Source organism: Solanum tuberosum, unplaced genomic scaffold, assembly GCF_000226075.1.
Source record: "Solanum tuberosum cultivar DM 1-3 516 R44 unplaced genomic scaffold, SolTub_3.0 scf00312, whole genome shotgun sequence".
Lineage (NCBI taxonomy): Eukaryota > Viridiplantae > Streptophyta > Magnoliopsida > Solanales > Solanaceae > Solanum > Solanum tuberosum.
Genome location: NW_006239237.1, coordinates 688,257 through 703,749, shown reverse-complemented (window position 1 = coordinate 703,749; position 15,493 = coordinate 688,257). Strand labels below are relative to the sequence as shown.

Here is a 15,493-nt window from a genome sequence, read left to right as displayed (position 1 = left end):
CTATGATCTAATTCTTATTGGCACTAAAAATGTACTAATTACTAAACTTCACAAAATCGACTTATCAAGTTAAATTTAATATAAAAAATAATTTCCTTTCAGTTGACCTAGATGAAGATGACTACACACAACTATCTCCTTTTTTCATATAATAGAGTAATCAAATCAATCCGATTAGCTCGTTCAATCTTATATCTTATTAACCGACAAACTAAAAACCGCCAATATAATTTTGATCGCCATCAATACCAAAAGTGTAATAAGTAAAAACTCTACCTTTATCTTATTGGGTTTGCTACACTTCCAATAACTAAATTAATACCCATCACTACTATTAATGGAATAATATTTTTTTACTTATATTAGTGTAGTTATTTAAATTCAAGAATTTATTCTTGAATAAAAAGTTTTATTATAATTTATTTTTGGTAAGAGTAAATATTAATAGCAAGTTTTTTTCTCATCACACAAGAGGGTATTTCAAGAAACACCATTGGTGAAACTCCGTTGAAATCTCCGCTCCTTTTATCTACTTTTTTTTCTTACTTTACTCTCTTCAATTTGCAGAAAATTCTCTCTTCATCGCATTATCAATCTTCACTCTGGTTGGCTCCTTTTTCTCTTTTGTTTTTTTCTCAAAAGAGGAAGCATTTCAGTAAAAAGTTACAATTTTTATGTGTTTTTTTGCAAAAAAATGCATGTTTTAGGCTTACAGATGAAGCAATTTTTGTGGGGTTTGCTTGGATTATGGTTTGATTGTGATTTTTAGAGCTAAATCAAATTTGGGGTTTTCTATTTTGACCTTGTTACTCTTTTTATGTTTTTTTTTTTTTTTTGGTTTTGTTGATATCACTGTACAAAAAATGCATGCATTTGGGTTCCAGTTGGAGAAATTGTTGTGGTTTGCTTGGATTTTGGTTTGATTGTGATTTTTGTAGCTAAGTCAAATTTGGGGGTTTCCATTTTGACCTTTTAAGACTTCTTTTTATACATATGCAGAGATTAATTACAGTAAATATTTGTGGTTAGAGCCAACACTCTGTAAAGGAAACAAATTTGGATAGTAAAAATGTGCGGTTTTGATTTGCCTATATGTTACCTATATTTTTAATTAATGGCTATGTTGCTTGGACTCTTCAAACATGCAGCCACACCCGTGTGTCGGATTCTTCAAAAATGCACTACTTTTGGAGGATTCGACAAGCACCTAGTGGCGTTTTTGAAGAGTCCGAGCAACATAGACTAATGGCATGTTTGTGTTTACCACTTGCATGTTACTTCTATTGAATAATGCTGATAGGGGTGTGTGTGTGTATAATCTGGTTACTTTTCCTGGGTTCAGCAGGGATAAAATGAAATCAAAATGGAGTCACTTTAGAAACAATTATTCACAAAGGCAGAAACTTTATTCACATGGTAAAAAGAATTTCTCATAATTTATGTATCTATGGCTGTCACTTTTAAGAAAGGTTAAGAATTTATTGTTTAAAGCATTTGTGTGGTTTGTGGGTAGAGTTATTTTGGAATTTGTGAAGCAAGGTTTGATTTGGTAAATTTGCTGTCTTGAATTATCTCTTGCTAAGGACCCAAAAGGTGTGGCCTAGTGGTCAATGACGTGGGTTGAGAACTATGAAGTATCAATTTCAAATCCTCGCGGAGACAAAAAACACTAGGTGATTTCTTCCCATTTGTTCTAGCCTTGCTTTGGTGGATAGAGTTATCTGGTCGCTGGTACCTGTTGCTGGTGGGAGGGGTGACAGGTATCTAGTAGAATTAGTCAAGGTGCGCTAAAGCTGACCCGGACACCACTATTATAAAAATAAAAGTTCCTTGAGTTACTTGTACTATTAGGTTCAGAGGTCTTATTGTATATGATGAAGGCATGAAGCATTTGATGCTATATGGTTGAAGCCTGAAGGTGTTTCCTGTTGAACTGTACACCAATATGGCTGATGGCCTATTTCATAACGAATCGGGAGTGTCATTTTTTTTTTGATGACCGAGAAATCCATTGTTTCTGATTGGGAACTTCGAGGTTAATTCTGACCCTTTACCCTTATCCGCTTAAATATGGACTCAGTGCAACAACAAGGCTTCAAACACGTGATGTTGACATATGGCACATCCCCTGCTAAACTACCTTTTCCATTGAACCTAGATGTATTGATATTTCAATTTTAGTTTCTCTTAATGTTGTGGATTCTTGTATCAATGTCATAGTTTTTATCATATCCTCAGACAGGATTTATAGCTTCAGAACTCTCTGGATTTTGAACAAAAAATTGAAAGTTTCGTTTGCTTGACACCTTTTCTCTTTCATTTCATTAACTTAAATAGTTCGATTTGTCCGGTTCTTCCGTGCATAGAAATGCGACTTCTCATTCATGTTAAATGTTTGATGATTGGGTTTTATATAGTTTCCAACATATCAAAGAAATCAAAAAGAATAAAAAGGTATTATCTGGATGCATTTATTTCTCTGTCCTTTATTTTTATAAACAGATCAACACATGTTTCGAGGAGAGACCATATCTGAATGTATCATACAGAATGGGTAGTCACTCTTTTCATTTTGGTAATTCTTTCCTAGTCAATGCATTGGTTACTGATAAGTCTCGTATCTACCTAAGGATAGGAGTAATTGCTTTTATCTAATATCTACACTGACAATTTATTGCACATTTGATGCATTAGTTTTCTGTTGGATGTAAGTTTGTATACGAAGGTGATTTTAGTTTCTAAATGAGCACTTATATTCATTGATTATGTAATACTTTCAATCAACTGAACCCAGACCAAATTTGATTGTTGAGGGGACTCAATCTTTATAATTGTGGTTGAATTTTACTATTCCAAATATGTAAGATGTTATTTATAAATGTAGAATCTTCAATTGCTATTTTTATCGTACTCCTATTTTGGTAGATAGGAGTAACTGATGATATCCTTCGACTGCATGCTTCAAATGGGCCATCGAGTCAGTGAATATAAAAGAGTGATTGTGATTGAGAATCGCCCAAGACTTCATTATATTGAAGCCAAACAACTTTTCCTGATATGATACAAATAACTCTGGCTTGTTTATGCACCCAAGGGTGTGGCCTAGTGGTCAATGAAGTGGGTTGAGAACCATGAGGTTTCAGGTTCAAATCGCAGTTGAGACAAAAACATTAGGTAAATTTCTTTCCATCTGTCCTAGCCTTGGTGTACAGAGTTTCCTCCCACAACAATAGGTGCCAGATAACTCTGTCCACTAAGGCTAGAAGAAATGAGAAGAAATCACCTAGTGTTTTTTCTAGGTTGGGATTCGAACACGAGTCCTCAGGGTGCTCAACCCACTTCATTTACCACTAGGCCACACCCTTGGTTGTTGGTCGCTAATGCTTTACTATTATTATAGATTCGATTTTGTTAATGAACCAGAACGCGTCTCGACCAAACTCTAGCTTCTCTCCACTCCATTTTGCACGCCTTTTGGATATTTACTTTCCTATACTAAAATGTTCAAAATCTGATCAGGTTCATGATGTACACCACTTACCTCCATCATTCATGCCCTACCCCTACAGTCACCCTTGAAACAATTGGGTCTGGCATCATGAAAATATACCCTTCATGAGTAGTGATCCTGGAAATAGTATTTTTTGAGGTACATGTGAGTAAGAGTAGCTTACCATCTATCCATGCACCTACTTCATTTTATTTAAATATAGCAGTTGAGACAAAAACATTAGGTAAATTTCTTTCCATCTGTCCTAGCCTTGGTGTACAGAGTTTCCTCCCACAACAATAGGTACCAGATAACTCTGTCTACTAAGGCTAGAAGAAATGAGAAGAAATCACCTAGTGTTTTTTCTCTGTTGGGATTCGAACACGAGTCCTCAAGGTGCTCAATCCACTTCATTTACCACTAGGCCACACACTTGGTTGTTGGTCTCTAATGCTTTACTATTATTATAGATTCGATTTTGTTAATGAACCAGAACGCGTCTCGACTAAACTCTAGCTTCTCTCCACTCCATTTTGCACGCCTTTTGGATATTTACTTTCCTATACTAAAATGTTCAAAATCTGATCAGGTTCATGATGTACACCACTTGCCTCCATCATTCATGCCCTACCCCTACAGTCACCCTTGAAACAATTGGGTCTGGCATCATGAAAATATTACCCTTCATGAGTAGTGATCCTGGAAATAGTATTTTTTGAGGTACATGTGAGTAAGAGTAGCTTATCATCTATACATGCACCTACTTCATTTCATTTAAATCTTATATTTATTTCTGCATGGATTGGTATGCTTTTACCAAACAAAACTGCTCTGTATTAAGAAGCAAGTCATCCAGGGTTGCTATATTTAAGTGTGATGATTTGTGAGATAAGATCAGGTTTTTGACTCAAAGTTCATGAGTATGAAAATTCAACATATGTTTTAGGTTGTATTGAACTGTGTTTATTGCCTTATTGAGATGAACATAGATATTTTTTTAACAAGTATCCAAAATTGTGTCCAGTGTCCTCTATGAAATCAAGTTGTGCAATCTCTTACCAATAGATTTACGAGAAAGTAATATGTATAATGACGCCTGATTCTTCTCCAAGCAGGCAGTCTCCACTAAATTTAACTCGATAACATTGCACAAAGGAGTATGTCGTATAGTAATCAAATAACTGATTCAGAAGCGGAACAAAGAAGCCAAGATGTTCAACCGGAGCCTTATGCTTTCTACAGGAGCTTAGCAACCTTTCAGCAGCCTAATGTCCATGCAATATTACCAGCTCCTGGAAATGCTGGTAATTTCTATTTGCACCATCCACAGTACCATCAAGAAGGTGCATTAGTTTATGGAAAGTTGCAGTATGATGGGGTTCAATATCAGCATCCTGCCACCAATCTTGACCCAGCCATTGCTTCATCGTCAAATCACTATAACCATTACATGGCTGCTCCATCCGCTCCTAGAGATTTCCCCATTCCAGTAAACCACGGGCAACATGAGCAGCTTCCATTTGCAAGCACTCAAGGCAACCTTGGAGTTAATGAAGGCAGTTATGGAAGGAACAATCCTTATGTAGATGGTGTTGGAGGCTCGTTTAAGAGAAAGAATGCTGAAGGGATCCCTGTGAACTTTCAGTATCAACATGCTTTGGCAGGCTCCAGCTTTCCTCTTGCCTCAATGAGTGCTGCGTCTTTTGTACCACCTGAATACAGAGGGAATGGCTCATTATCATTCACCGAGGATGGAGCACCGAGAGGTATGAACAATCATCAGCCTCAAGGGAACTATGTCGGCCAAACCTGTGAATTTCCTGGCAATTTTTGGTCAGGCTTGCAGTTCAACAGCAGTGCTAGGGAGAGTGAAACATGGGCCTGGAATCATAGTTCTCGTCTACCTTATCTACCTGGTACACTCTACTCATTTTTTATTTGACTTCTAGGGATTTATTATAACCTATATCGCTTCGTTGCTAAGGGATCCAGAGATGAGTTTCTGTTTCTTTCCTTAATGATAAATTCTTGCTTTTTGACTATCCATTTTATTTTATTTATTTGCCTAATTTGCAGAAAACTTGTTTCATAGGATAGAAGAGTTTCCTTGCATCTTCAATCACAAGACATTGTCAACATTCCTCCTCTAGAAGCTAACCCAAATTTATCCAAAAATGAGAGATATTGATGCGCAAGTTCAGTTATAGAGGGCTGGACGAACTGTTAATATTAGGGCTCAAAGTTTGGAGAGATTGTTCCTAATTTTTACAGTAAAAGCCTTGTTTTCTTACAAGGAGAAGACAAGGAACACCCCACCCCCACGGCCCACCCTCCAGCTTTCTCCTGAATTTATACAACTTCTGGGGAATTTTGCCACACTTCTCCTTTTTCAGTCATGAATGTCTTTCCCTATTTTTGTTCCTTTTGCCCAGAAAAGGAAAAAAAAAAAGAAGCAAAAAGTTGCTCAGCTAAAAACAGAGAATACTTCCTATTCTTCTCTTCATTTAATGTTCATCAAAGTCGGTGCTCTTTTAAGTTTTGTTCTAATATGTGCTACTGCTGTGTCACCTAGTTGAAAGGTGCATATTTGAACTTTCCTTCTGCAATCGTATATGTTAAAAGGATGTATTTACGGGAAACAAATCTTATTCTTTCCTTCTCCATCCCCACGTTCTCTTCCAAAGCTCATCTCATATTTATTCTACGTGCTAAAAGTTAACTTTGTTTAGCGTGGAATTATTATAAAAGATTCGTGTAGCTATTCAACGAGTTTGGGATTGATGTAGAGTTGATTTAATTGATTTAAAGTTTAACATTGAGAAATGATTGCATCTCTCTCCTATACTTTATACGTCTTTCGGACAGTTTTTTAGCCCTTCCTTAAATCTTCAAGGGAAACTTTAGGTCTTTGTAGCGCCACATGTTAACTTCCTAAACTGATTGCATGTCTCTTCTGCTTTTTTCCCATTACTTTAGGTGATACTCAAGGCTGTGAAGATGGTGGAAACATCAGTGTGCGAGGTTATCAAGTAACAAACGGGAATGGAGGTTTGACTAGTTTTGTATATCCATCCATTCCTCAAGGGCACCCAAACATTCGTCATCTACCACCACATATTCAAGGAGTGAGACCCCAATTTATCACTCTCCCTCCACAAATGACTGCTTCTTCACACAGACACCTACCAAGTAGCTCGTTTGACAGCACTATCAATCCATTTGCCCTTGTAGAGGCAGGGTCTAGATATATTAGACCATTCCCACCGACTGCCTTTAGATTGTACAGACCTCAGCGAGGGGAATTCATGCTTGGAACAAATACTAGACTTCACAACCTACCTAACATGAGAGTTCTTCCGGAGGATGTAAATATGCTTCTGTTTTACCAGAACTTTTCACATTTATGGTCTAATTTAATGCAGTAGAAGTTATGGAATCAGGATAACGGTTTATTCTTATTTGGTGGTTGTATGTAGGGTGTGGCAATGCTGGATATTCCTGGCTATCATGAAGTGCGTGATTCTGTTGATCAGCACAGGGAGATGCGAATGGACGTAGATCACATGTCTTATGAGGTAGGAAGATAGAAGGTTCCTCAGTTGTATGTACTGGTTTGTATTTGTCATGATGGTTAACGAGTATATGCTACTTCTCCATTTTCCTTTTTTCGTAAGTTATATACTCCCTCCATTTCAATTTGTTTGTCTTACTTTCCTTTTTTAGTCTGTTTCAAAAAGAATGCCCCTTACCTTTTTTGGCAACTCCTTAATTTCAACTTTCCACATGACATGTTTAAGAGCGCAAGATTAAAGTACATTTCGGTATTTCTACGTATCTTTTAGTTTAAGACGACAATATTCGAAAGTTTTCTTTATTTTCTTCAACTCCGTGCCAAGTCAAAATACAGGCAAACAAATTGAAACGGAGGGAATACTACTTTATTAATGTTCAGGTAGCAACTTATTGTTGTAACTTTTGGAAACTAATTTTGTTCCTCTTTAAAATCCTACTCCAGGAGCTTCTTGCATTGGGAGAGCAGATTGGCACTGCAAAAACTGGGTTATCGGAGGAGGTTATTGTTGGCCATTTGAAAACAAGATCATTTTCCTCTGTAGAAATTCCTTGCAATTTTGGAAGTGCTGCATGTTTAGATCACAAGACTGATTTTTGTGTCATATGCCAGGTATTTACCTCTATGCTGACTTACGGTTGACATGGGAAATATTTGAATACATTTTTCCAGAGGTGTCATTAATTACTCAACTTGTGACTTGATTCCAGGAACTTTTGATGATTCCCGTAGCTTATTGAGTAAAATTTAGTTTTTCAAATTCATTAAGCACACCACTGGTATTTATGTTGCCATTGCCTTCCTAAAAATAAGGGAGCCTTGACGTAGGTCGTGAAGTTACTGCCATGTGGTCTCATTTGAACCGTGGAAACAGCCTCTTGCAGAAATGTAGGGTAAGGTTGCGTATAATAGACCCTTGAGGTCCTGCCCTTCCCCGGATTCCCTGCATAGAGGGAGCTTAGTGCACCGGGCTGCCCTTTTTATTGCGTTACTAAATCTTTGCAAGGCATCCATACTTCAGAAGTTGGATAAATTTACTATTTCTGGCCTATGTCTATTTCTTCAAAGGTGAGCGTCGTACTTGTTTACCGTGTTTGTGTCGTGATATGGTGTTAGTTCACAAGCTTCGCTATTCATCCAAGTTGCATTCTTTTTGTTGCTCCTTTCCCCCCATCAAAAAGTATCTCTGATTGCCTGCGTTTATATACTTTGTTTCAGTCTGATTACAAGGACCAAGAGAATGTGGGGACTCTCGATTGTGGGCATGAATATCATGCAGAGTGCGTAACAAATTGGTTGATTCTGAAGAACAATTGTCCCATATGCAAGTCCACAGCATTGTGCGCAGAGGGAAAGGATTCCTGAAAACAGGCGATACATGATCTCGCCTGAATGAATTAAAGAGCAAACATTCTGGATCTGTTGCTAAATATTTATGCTCCGATGAGTAGGAAACGTTACTGAAACTGTACAAATGTACTGTATTTTTGTATATATATTCGGCATGTTATGACTGACTGTCAACATGTCCAAAAACAACTTGTTGGCCTTATCTATGCCATGTGAAGTTGTACAGAAACTTGTAGTTTTTTTTGGTCTGTCTCCTGTAGTTGTACTTACTACAGACCTCTTAATGGGCATTTTATCCCCTTTCAGACAATTACTCTCTGGTTATTTTGTTGATGTGTTCTTGTGTAATGGTTTTTCTTGTTACTGCTGATGCAAAAGGTTGCCTTTGAAGTTTATTTTGGTATAGTTTTTCGGAAAAAACACTAGGTGATTTCTTTTTACGTCCCCCAACCTTGGTGAATTGAGTTATTCAATACTTGTATGGTGGATTGAGTTATTCAGTAATTGTGTTGGTGAGAGGTTGTACGTACCTTGTGAAAAGAGGTGCATGCGAATTGTCCCATGTTGCTTGGTTCTTTCAAAAATACTGTTGCATACTTGTTGGATTTTTGGAAAGTTCAAGCAATATAGACTTCAATTATAAAAAGAAAATAGTGTATTCCTACCATTTTGGTCTCATTTTTGGAGTAGCATATATTTGTTTATTTTTGGAGCTAATTGTTCTGCACTAAATAATTATCAAAAAAGGAAAAAAAGTTATGTGAAGGTAGAAATGGAATCAAAACTTGGAGTTTATGTATTCAGAACTTGTTATTTGAAATCATAATTTGTTTAAATTGTTGTGTTCATAACTAAAAAAGTACATTTGGACATATAATATTAACACATGTCTATTTATTAACTAATTTATTTTTCTATTCCTCCATTTTGGTTTTTATTTTTATTTTCGTATATAATTAATAATAGAATTATCAAATCAATTCTAATCACGATTGATACAACCAAATCGATAAATATATAATACTATATAAATATATTTAGTTTTAATCGATAAATGATCCAAATCGACTCACACTAATACCTTGTTTGGATGACTGTTACTCATTGTATTGTTAGTTAAAATATAATGTTTGTATTGATTGTTACTTAAATTCTATTGTATCGTATCGTTTAAATTCATTATTAGGTAACAACCGATTTAGTATGATTACATCGTTACATTAATATTTTCTTCTCATTTTATCTTTATTTATTATTTAATAATTATATCTCATCTTTTACCTTATTTTTCATAGTTATTCTACTTGTACCCTACTTTTTTCTTTTTTCTTTTATAGGGGAATTAGCCAACTTGCACGATTGAACTCTTTTTTTTTAGAACTCGAGAGAAATTTGACTTTCCTACTAGAAGTGATGCCATGCTGTTCTAAACCTTACTTACGTCCTCCGATAAATTTATCATTCAAATTATTAATATGTAAGACAAAAACATAAAATCTATCCAAACATTATATTAATTAAAACTATAAAACATATGCCATACTATATATATTATGAAATAATAATAGTTACAACCATCCAAATCTTCCCTTTCTTCTTCCTTTAACCTCCGTTCACTTTTCCTAAACCCTAGCCTTTCCCCGGTGCACTTTCTCCTATTCTCTCCTCCAATGGCGGATGCTACTGACGACATCGACAAGCTCTACGAGTTTGGTGAACGTCTCAACGACGCAAAGGACAAGTCTGAGGTCAGTACTTTCCTCAACTTCACTGTATTTTTTTCGTTTTTTTTTTTTTTTTTGTGTTGTTAGGGTTTATGGAAGGTTACGGTAAGCATGTTTTGATTTTATTTAGTTTGGTTAAACAGCATAGGCAGGACTATGAAGGAATTATTGCGGCAGCGAATGGAAGTGTGAAGGCTAAACAACTTGCTGCGCAGCTTATCCCTAAGTTTGTTAAGTTTTTCCCTGAGTTAGCGGAGCAGGCACTTGATCAGCACTTAAATTTAATTGAAGATCACGAGCTTGGGGTTAGTATTCGATTCAATATATGCGTGTTTGTTTTAACATTGAATAGATTATAGCGTATTAACTATTCAATGCGGCTTAATAACATTTAGTCAGCCAAAAGACTGTATTTTTTTTTTTTTTTTTGTAATAACAGTGGTGTCAACTTGTGTTCACCTAGACTAAAAGCTTGCTTGTCCAAGCTTTTGGGAGGCCACAAGGCTGTATTTTTTGTATTTTTTTTCGTAGCAGTGGTTTGGGGACAGTTTGCGTTCATCTAGACTAATAATCTGTTTGTCCAAGCTTTTGGGAGGCCAAAAGTGCTTATTTAAAAAGGGGAGGTTTTTGATCAAGGTTTTGAGGGAAAATAAGTGCTTATGAGTTATGGGAACCAAAAACAAAGTATCTTTTGCTCAATTTTTTTTTTTGAGAATCACTTTTGAGAAAATACACTTAAGAAGCACTTTTAACAAGCTTGATCTAACACTAATTGTTGCTCGAAAGTGCTTTTTAAATTGATTGTCCAAACACAAATGGTTTCTCACTAAAGTACTTTTGCGATTTTAGAAGCTCGGCCTGATAAGCTATAATTCCTTGGGGTATCTACTGCCTCTTACTAGCACATGTATCAATTTTGGATCTTAAGACCTCATGGTACTCAATTCATTGACCACTAGGCTGCATTCTTGGGCGCTCAACATTTTGGCTGTATTATCAACATCTTACTTCGATACTAATTGGTCAGGTCATTGCTGATCAGTCAATCCGATGAGTTAAAATTTTATTAGAACAAAAACAGTTTCAAGTTGATACTGCTAAAGTACAAAGATAATTTTTTTTAAGGATAGTAACAGTAAAGTATAAAGATAATACTGGCTAAACAACTTTAGAAACCCAAGTACTCAAGCATGAACGACATGTTTTGTATGCTAAATACAACATTTACATCTCCCCAATAGTACAAATAACCTAAACAACTATATTTCATAAACTGAATTTGCTCTTGTTACTTCCAAAACATCTCTTATTTCTTTCTTTCCATATAGTCCAGGCTATGGTAAGACCGTAAGAGGGATGGCTCTCAAAATTCCTTTTTTGGTACACTTCTGGGCAGGCAGTTTTCCAACACACTAACAAATTCTTGAACTTCATAGGACTTGTCCAAGAAATGCCAAAGTTAGCCATAAATATGGACCACACCTGCGAAGTAAATTCATATGATCCACAGATTCACAAGATTTCTCTCATAAATAGCATCTGCTACACATGATCAACTTCTTCTCATCAGGTTTTCATGATTTAGACATGGTTCGTGAGACATTATGACATTGCCTTGAGGTGCTCTACAGGCCATTTAAACTTTTAAAACCTTTTAGGGTGTTTTGACTTATTCAAACACTGTTTTTTGTGCAACTTAGTGTTTATTCATATCTCAAGTAGAAACAATGGCGGATGCATGATTTGGACCATATGGTGCCCCATTACCTTTGGTGTAGAGCTACCACTAGTCACATGTCTAAGTAAGTGTTTGTATCTGGTGGGCATTTGGTTTTGTGTCTTTGGATTTCTGCTCTTTGATTGAAAATTCTCTTGAAACTTTCAGTTCTTTGATGGACAAATCTACAGCAAACTAACATACTTGAACTTTTGACTAAAATATAAACTATATTCACAAAAAGAAAAGTTCTTACCATTAAAAGGTCTCACAAAGTTTCTCGGCTAGCGCAAGACTCGAACAACAAGGCCTTGAAGTATATCACCTAAATATTTAGAGTTCAACTTGAATTACATAAAACAACAAGCTAACTTCAATTCATAAAAATGTCCAAGTTTTATGTTCAAATAGCAAAACTTGACTAGCTTTTCCTTTTAAAAAACGTAACCAAAAAAAGAAAAATATGTATTAAATTTTGAATAGGAAACAATTGTGTAAAGTTAAAATATAATGAGCGTACAATCAAATTTGCAAGGAAAGCACAAGCTAATGTGGAAATTAGAAAGAATTAACTTCAGAATCAACAAAGACGATGGTACTGGAAAGGTTTTTGTCGATTGAGGTATGAATTAGAGAAAGAGAGAAGATTACAGGAGAGAAGGATGAAAGTAATTGTAGGGGGTTACTTGGTGATTTATGGAAGAAGATTTAGCAGAATCTTCTCTTTCCAAAAATTAAGATTTGTGGGGACCTTCTATAGGGAGAATTTAAAATAGAGTAGTTTGTCAAGAAAGAGGAAAAAGATCCAAGTGCTTTAAGTTGCACGGACTCTTCACTTTCAATGCTGCACCCGTGTCGGATTCTCCAAAAATACACTACTTTTGGAGAATCCGACACGCACCCGTTGACATTTTTGAAAAGTCTGAGCAACATAGCAAGTGCTGGACCAAGGGGTTTTGAACTCCTACCAGTACGTAGTTGAGTATCTCCACTACAAAACCCAAACCAGGGCACCTGAACTTGCTATGGCTGCACACCCATAGTATAACAATGTTTTCTGGAAAATATGAGCTGCTTTAGAGAGTCCTAGCTAGGTTATCATTGGTGCACGTGCACTTCCACCTTCTATGTTGATCCACCAATGAATAGAAAAGTTAATAGATATGACTCTTTGATTTTTTAACTAGAAGATATTAATTATTCTGTTCCAAATCATTCGTGTAGCCATTCTACTACATACTAAGAGACATACCTGGTGTATATATCTAGCCAACTTTATTAGGTTGCTTGCCGAAGGAAAATAACTGTTGTCACTTGTCTCAGAGGAATGCTACGTTGCATTACGGTGGGTTAGTCCTCATTATTATCTAATAGAAATTGTCAGAAAATATATGGAATTACAGTATTGCTTATTATTAGTAAAGAAGTTGGTATATTTCACAACTAGGTTTGGGTTTAACCATGTGTAATCAACTAAATTTTGTACCCTTCTTTTATTGATTTCCAGGTCCGTGTACAAGCGATCCGTGGACTTCCGCTTTTCTGCAAAGATACACCTGAGCAGTTGACTAAAATTGTTGACATTCTTGGTCAGCTCCTCATTGCAGGTAGTTTTGTGTTCAATGGCTTGTGAAGTTGGTTGGTTTGCATCATTTCTTGATATTGATACAATTTATTCCAATTGTGTCAGGAGAAAATGTAGAGCGTGATGCTGTACACAAGGCTCTTATGACCGTGTTACGTCAGGATGTGAAGAGTACGTTTCTGTTCCTGAAGTTTAGTTATTATATCACCGACTCCCCAAAACCGTAGAAGTCTAAGAATATTGTGGTCAATCATTCCACTTATACATCTATTATTAGTAGCATAATTGAGGTTTCTGCCTGATTATTCATCGCAATTATCCTTGTTTTGTAACAATTGGCATTATCAACGTTGATATCCTCATTAACGAATCAACTTCATTGGTCATTTAGAACTACAATTACGTCTCATCTTACTACTTTATCACAAAAAAAACACATTAGTTCTAATCTTATCCAACATCGTTGGTTGAATGGAAAACTCCTTTGGTCATATGCTTTCTTGGAATTGACACAAGATAACCCTAGAGATTACAGTTGCCTGAACGTGGATAAAGCATTGCATGTTTATAGTATCTTCATCTTAATGAAGGGTACTCCATGCGGATTTTTCTAAATCTCAAGGAGAAATTAGATAAGGAGATCCTTTATCATCTCTATTATTCCTTTTTGTGATGGATGCTATTAGTAGGCCTATGGATATGGCAGCATAAAGTGATCATATGAGGGGTAATTGGTCTGTGTTTCATTTTTTATTTGCTGACGATGAATAAATTATTTGCAAACCACAAATTAGACAGTTCCAATATCTATTCAGGACCTTAATTTGGTTTGAAGTTGTGTCAGGGTTACAGATAGACATACAAAAAGCTAAATTGATCCAGGTGGGAGTGGCACAAAACATCCATAATTTGGAAGGTGTTTATGATGTACAGTGGCTTATGATGTAATTAGGCTTGCCTCTAGGGGAAATGTAAAGATAATAATTTGTGTCACAAATACCAATGCACTTTCTCTGTCCTACTTTCTAGGGCAGTAGAAGACCATTTTTCCGGCAGCAACCACCGGAATCTTAGCCTTTTCTTTCTAAGCCAACAATTATCACCCACTGTGATAATTGCTACACACTTTAGCCTAGGATGGAAGAGAATAGAATTTATTTTAATGCTGGGTTTAAGTCATTTGACATCACTAGATGGAACTCGAGCAAGTCTGAATGGTATGAATGGGTTGAAAGAAGTAGAAAGAAGATGACGAGGTCAGTTATGAGCAAGAAAGCTATGGAATGGATATGTTTCTGCCTGAGAGAGGCTTCAAAGGAGCATAAAAAGGAGACGAGAAGATGGAAACTAGCAGATAGAGAGGCAGAGGCCTTTTGTACTAAGAAGCAAAATGAATATGGGAAATTTATGAGCGTGATAACCTTAAATAGTGGTGGAAGGTCGGGCTTAATCATACCGGAACTTGCATTAAATGCAGGGTGGGTGGATATTGCATTAAAGATTGAGAGATTCATTAAATGTCATCAAAGAGAGAAGGAACATTCTTTCTCAAGGGTGACGGAGGAAGAATACTCTTATGCTGAGGCTGTCCAACAGAGTAAATGGGGGAGCAGTAATTTAAGAAGAGCCGAGATGAACACCAAGAAAGGAAGCATTCTGATTACTAAGCCAGTGAATATTAAGGAGGAAGATCTCCTCAAGAGATGTCTTATAGGATATTGCACTGCAGGAAAGAAGGAGAAACCAACTCTGGCGGATATCAGGAGCTGGTCCTCAACAAACTGGAAAAAGGTCTTTGGAGTCAACATATATGAATTGAACAGCGAAATGTTCCTTTTCGAATTCCCCAATAGATACATGGCGGAATTGATCATCCAAGGCCAATGGAGGTGGAAGAGTAGCATATTTCATCTAGATTGGTGGAGTCCAACAACAGGGTGCACTCCTAGCCCGTCAACTGTGCGTGAAACTTGGATTAGAGTAGTGGGGATTCCATTGCATTTGTGGTCTAGGAAGGTCTTCCAAGAAATTGGGGATCTGTGTGGAGGTTGGATTG

At 36.3% G+C, this 15,493-nt stretch overlaps 2 protein-coding genes across 3 annotated transcripts in view; both read left to right on the top strand.

The window, feature by feature from the left end:
• Window positions 1-448: 448 nt before the first annotated feature.
• LOC102588519 (uncharacterized) lies at window positions 449-8,774 on the top strand. Of its 2 annotated transcripts, none has more exons than XM_006359993.2 (6): window positions 449-605; window positions 4,606-5,406; window positions 6,467-6,855; window positions 6,967-7,065; window positions 7,506-7,673; window positions 8,280-8,774. In XM_006359993.2, the coding sequence occupies exons 2-6, from the start codon at window positions 4,650-4,652 to the stop codon at window positions 8,424-8,426; spliced, it is 1,560 nt and encodes a 519-aa protein (XP_006360055.1). In that variant the 5' UTR covers window positions 449-605; window positions 4,606-4,649; the 3' UTR covers window positions 8,427-8,774. The 2 variants fall into 2 exon arrangements, with proteins under 2 accessions (XP_006360055.1, XP_015170133.1); XM_015314647.1 differs by lacking the exon at window positions 449-605 and adding an exon at window positions 4,080-4,210.
• Window positions 8,775-9,971: 1,197 nt separating this feature from the next.
• The window catches only part of LOC102588187 (apoptosis inhibitor 5), a 19,466-nt gene continuing 13,944 nt past the window's right edge, over window positions 9,972-15,493 (top strand). The window contains exons 1-4 of the mRNA XM_006359992.2: window positions 9,972-10,159; window positions 10,279-10,440; window positions 13,360-13,459; window positions 13,543-13,608. Of these exons, the coding sequence (XP_006360054.1) occupies window positions 10,082-10,159; window positions 10,279-10,440; window positions 13,360-13,459; window positions 13,543-13,608 (406 nt within the window). The 5' untranslated portion in view covers window positions 9,972-10,081. The remainder of the gene's footprint in view (window positions 10,160-10,278; window positions 10,441-13,359; window positions 13,460-13,542; window positions 13,609-15,493) is intronic.